We start from the raw sequence: 5,381 nt of genomic DNA on the forward strand, positions 1-5,381 counted from the left end.
GGAGGATGTTCGGGGCCGAGGGATGCTCGGGGCCGGGGGATGCTCGGGGCCGAGGGATGCTCTGGGCTGAGGGATGCTCAGAATCGGGAGGATGTTCGGGGCTGAGGGATGCTCGGGGCTGAGGGATGCTCTGGGCCGGTGGGAGCCAGGGGAGTCACGGAACCCTGCTCAGGGAAAAGCCTGCAAAGAACCACCCCCAGCACTGCCAATGCCATCACTAACCATGTCCCCGAGTGCCACATCCACAAACCCCTCCAGGGAAGGGGATTCACCACCGCCCTGGGCAGCTGTGTGTTTCAGCTCTGTTCTTGGGCTTTCACAGGTCAGAAGTTTGATGGGTTCAGCTAACAAAGTCTTCAGAGCAGCAAGTGAGTGTGTTCTTGTTCTTGTTCTAAACCAGAAAAAAACTGCTCCAGGCCAGAACCATTAGGATTTAAAGCCCTCACTCTGTGGCACCACGGAATGTGTGGACTGACCACAGCCTGCACAGCAAAGTAATACAATCAAAGGCACAACAGAATGCTAGAGAAATAAAAGGTTTATTTTCATTAATTCACCTCTTACAGTAAACTTTAGTACAGTGTATTAAGGTCAAGAACATGACAGCAGGGTCTTGTTTCAAAGGGCTACGCATACACACTACTTTACCTCAGAGGTGAGGACAGAGTGCTGCTCCCAGCACCTGCTGCCCCTCCAGCAGTGTCCCAGGAGAGCAGAGCTGCCGTGACCCACCGTGGCACACACCCACGAGGAGGATCTATTAGTGGTCTGCAAACAGCTCGTTAGTTCCACACTGTACATTCATATTAGTAACAGGGTTAGATCCTCAGGAGCACCTGTTTTATCAGACTCCACTCAGGACTCTCAAACAGGAGATGGTTTGGACCCCAACCTAAGGTGCAGAGTGAAAATAAATCCAAGCCACAAACCATTTACTTTGAGCTTTCTCTCCAAAGGCTGTTGTGTGTTACCACATCCTATGACAAGGTGGTGTTAGAGACAATGCAAAAGGTTGTAACTGCTTGGGAGTGGGTTTGTCAGCAGCCACCAGGCCATGCCACAGCACACAAGCTGAGCCAAGAGTTTGAATTTGAGCATTGACTGTAATGGAGAAAAATGCTGTAGCACAGCACAGCACATGCTCAGCACAGTTGTTCAGTTTCCTTCACCTCTGGAGTGCTCTGCTATGTGCAAGGGACTCTTCTTTACACACACAACCTCAGCCTACAACAGAGCAGCCAGGGAGTTACAGAACGTTGTGTGCACACATGGCCCTGGGAGCTGCTGCAGTGACCTCTGAGCGTGTGGCAGGATGTGTCCTGCTCCACCGTGCTCTGAGCAGAAAGTCAGGACATGGCACATGTGTTTTGTGACAGCAACAGGACAGGTGTGGAGATGTGACTGAGGAAACCTGCCCCCAATGTCCTTTCCACCAGTAAGGCCAGCACAGCCTTCTCACTCGTGCTGAGCACACACTGGGATCCTGCTGGCAACTGACGAACCACTAGGAACACACAGAAAGAATTCCCAGGCTTCTGTTCATGGCATCATTTGACAAACACCCAGCGAGCCACAGTGGTCAAGTGCCACAAGGGATTGTTATGGATTCACAGGCTCATGGGTTAAGCCACAGGCAGAGCCACGGATACAATTCTCCCAAGACCTCGTGTGATGGGACGGATCATTTGACCTGTCACAACCCACATCAGTGCCACTTGTATACACTGCAGTCAGGGCTAAAACACCCTCAAACTGCCCCAGAATTGGCAGAGCAAACCTCAGGGCAAGCTGTGCTGCTGCCAGGGCCCAGCAGAGCCATGCAGGGGGAGCACACGGGGCAGCACAGCACACCCAGCACACAGGTACCTGTCCAGGGATGGGGCTGTGCTGGCATTGCCTCTGTGCAGTGGGTTTGGTCATCGACACAGCTTTGTTCATCAGCCCAAAGTGCTCCTGGAAGGGCAACATCAATTCTGCTTAGAAACAGCAAGGCTGCAAGGTCTCTTCTTGCCTCCACGCCACATGCGGCCACAGATTAAATACTTAGCTCCTGTTCCAACTGAACTCATCACCTTAGTGTTTCTCCCTGCAAATCGTACTGGACAACAGACAAGAGGGGTTGGACAGAGCTGTGGTGCTATGAGCTATGACCACCCTCCAAGTGCTTGTTAAACCCCTCCAGCAGCTTGGCAGGGTGGAGGACATGAACTTCTCTCGGTTGCTTCTGTGCAAAGTCTGGGAAAGTATCTTCACATCAGCTCTACAAATCTCTGTTGGATCAGTGGATTTAGCACCAAAGCTGTGAGGCATTTGCACACTTCTATCAGCAACCTGCTGAGGGGCAGCAATTCTGCTCCTGCTCCAGCCACACCTGCAGCAGTTCCCGGGCCCTGCCCACCGCCCTGCAGGAGCTATTTGGTAACATCACCTTCAACTCACCTATCTCCTCCTGCACGAGGCCAGCAGTGCACACCTTCACCTGCCTGACAATCCAACAGGCAAAGAAAACACAACACAGTTACCACAGAGGAGTAAACTGACACAAACTGTTCAGATTTTCAAGGTGCTTTTACCCAAGGCTGGAGACTCTCTTGCAATCAGACAAGTTACTGACACCAAAGTGGCGAGTGAAGAGCAAAGTGGAGCACTAAAGGGTGTACACATCAGAGAAACCCTCACACAGTGAGTGGAGGAAAGACTTACCCCAAGTTTCAGGTCTGCTCTGTGCTGCCTGCTGGAATGGAAATGAGAAGGAGCAGCTCAGAAAGCTAAACAAGGGAAAACACAACAAACCCAAACTGTTTACAGGCTCTTTGCAATGAAATTGCCCACACCAAAACAAATCATCAATGAACCAAGAACAGTAACAGATTCTCCAACAGGGTTTGTCCACACAAATCTCGGAACACCCAGGTTACTCCTCCCATTCCCTTCCCTAAGATCCTGAGTTAGGCTGCATGGGGCAATCTGGAACATTCAAAAGAAGGGAAGGATGGGGAGAAAAGGAGGTAGGAAGGATGCACTGAAACCACTGGCAAACTAAAGGCTTCTTGGACTGGGGAGGAGGAGTGCTCAGTGCAACAGTAACCAAGATGGTCCAAAGGGAATATTCCATGCTCTGTTCCGTGGGAGCAGAGCAGGGAGCGACCCGAAGCCAACCACTTGGATGTAAAACCACCTCAGAGCACCAAAGAGTCTTTAAACCCAGAGAGTGGGGAGGTTCATGTGTTTGGAGACCGAACACTCTCCCCCTGGAGGACACAGTGCCAGGTCGGGATGGAGCAATCCAGCACAGCTGCTGGGAGAGCTCCCGGGACAGCACAGGAAGGCTAAGGGCTCTGATTGTCAGGGGCACGCAGGGCACACCGGGGGCTCTTCCATCCCTTTCCACTAGAACTAAAACCTGTAACATTCGAGGAAGGACCTAGGAGTAGCTCAGGATTCACTCTATTCCTATGGCACAATCCCACTCTCTCTGATCCACCCTGACAGCAGTGTGAGAAGGTCACAATGGTTTTCCCTCCTTGGCTCAGGCTGTTGACCCAAGTTTCCCACAAAGCTGTCAAAAACAGACTCAAACCTTCAGATACACCTGAAAAAAAATCCACTGCCTCAAGTTCTCTCCTTTACAAGTGTCTTGTGTCTCACCAATCATCCACTTGCAAACAAACTCTGCAGCCTCTCCACAACACACAGATACAAAATAGTTAATACACATAGAAACATCCTGAAGTAACTTCATAGAGATTGTGCTTTTGTTTCATACAGAACTATTGCACTCGCCTCCAGCTCGGGAAAGCCAAGTACACCAACACCAATTCTGTGAAGTTTAGTCACTGAGGAGAGAATCAAAAGGAATGTCAAGAGATAAGTGCAAATAAAACAGGTGCTTTGGAGCACACACAAATGTAACCACTAAATTATTAAGACAGAGATCTTTGATTTTCAAGGTAGATGCGTTAGAGACTAACTCTGCAGACAACCTCGGAAACAAAGACCTGAGGAGAAGAGTAACAGTTCCCAGAGACACTTCACAGCCCGATACAGGCTACAGCCTTTCCCTGGGCACCGCTAAGGAATACTGCTGGACTCACAGAGGGCCTCGATTCCCACCTGCCCTCACTGCTGAGCTGAATTTAGTACATGGACGACGCTGGTTTTCTGCATCACACCCAATCCAGACCCTCATGTCTTATAAAGACACACCAAGCCTAACCAAAGGGCTCGGCAGGGGATGCCCCGTGCTCCTCAGAGGGACACCCCAGCACTAGCACTCGATCTGGGAGCGCGGCATTCTCCGTAAGCTCAGCGAGTGTCGGTGCATCTCCTGCATCTGCCTCTCCTGCATCTGCCTGATCCTATCCTTCTGCCACATGAGGTTCTGCGGCATGGGGTACCTCTGTGTTCCCTGCAGGCACCTGAAGGGGATCCTGACGTGGCAGGCCGTGGCCCTGCAGCGCGGCTGCGGCATGGGCGGCAGCAGCATCCAGCGCTTGCGCTCAGCGCAGTAGCGATAGGCCTCCTTGCGGTACTGCTTGTCGATGTCGTCGCTGTTCTTCCACCCCCCGATGATGAACACATCGTCCCTGTAGTAGCAAATCGCTGCTCCCTCGATGCTGAGCACCTCGGGGGGCAAACTCTCCAGGATCTCATCCGAGGCCTGGGCAGAGATCTTCACCTTGGCCTCCTCGTTGTCGATGGGGTAACTCTTGGGGCAGCACGAGGCCGTGTGGTAGAAGTTGGTGTTGGCCACAGACATCTGGAAGGAGCAGTAGTTGTCGACAAGGGGCAGAGACTCCACGTCCTGCCACTGCCTGGTCTCGGTGTCGTACCTGGTGATGACGGCCCGGAGCCCGTCCTCGCTGTCACTGTCCACGGGCGTGCGAGCGGCCACGTACACGAACCTGTCCTCCACCGACACGGCCTTCACGTCCCGCAGGATCTTCGGCGCCGACTCCAGGTTCAGCCACTTGTCCTCCTCAGGGTTGTAAACAGCCACATCCTTAAAGCCGGGGCTGAAGTTGCCGTGCCCACCGATGCTGTACAAGTTGCCTTTCACCTCCGTGAGGCCGAAGGAGTGTTTCCTGGTGATCAGGTTTGACACCTGCTCCCAGATATTCCTGTTGGGATTGTACCTCTCCATGGTCTTGGCAAACCCTGGTTCCATGGAGCCGGCCACGTACACGTACGACTCGGTGACGGCTACAGCGTGCCCGTCCAGGTGGTTGTGGATGTGGGGCAGGTTCACCCACCTGTCCTCGTCGATGAAGTAGCCCACGCACTCGCTCAGGTAGTCACCGCCCTCGGAGACGCCTCCGATCACCATGATGACATCCATGTTCTGCCCGAAGCGCGGCAGCAGCGCCGGGGGGCACGTGGGG

General features: G+C 52.9%; 1 protein-coding gene across 1 annotated transcript; it reads right to left on the minus strand.

The window, feature by feature from the left end:
- Window positions 1-4,267: 4,267 nt before the first annotated feature.
- KLHL11 (kelch-like family member 11) lies at window positions 4,268-5,374 on the minus strand (the record flags this gene model as incomplete). Its single annotated transcript, XM_009079976.1, has 1 exon — window positions 4,268-5,374. A coding segment is annotated over one exon (1,107 nt), but the record flags the coding sequence as incomplete, so codon positions are not given.
- Between the last annotated feature and the right edge of the window lie 7 nt (window positions 5,375-5,381).

The sequence above is a fragment of the Acanthisitta chloris genome, unplaced genomic scaffold (genome assembly GCF_000695815.1).
Source record: "Acanthisitta chloris isolate BGI_N310 unplaced genomic scaffold, ASM69581v1 scaffold40998, whole genome shotgun sequence".
Taxonomy (NCBI): Eukaryota; Metazoa; Chordata; class Aves; order Passeriformes; family Acanthisittidae; genus Acanthisitta; species Acanthisitta chloris.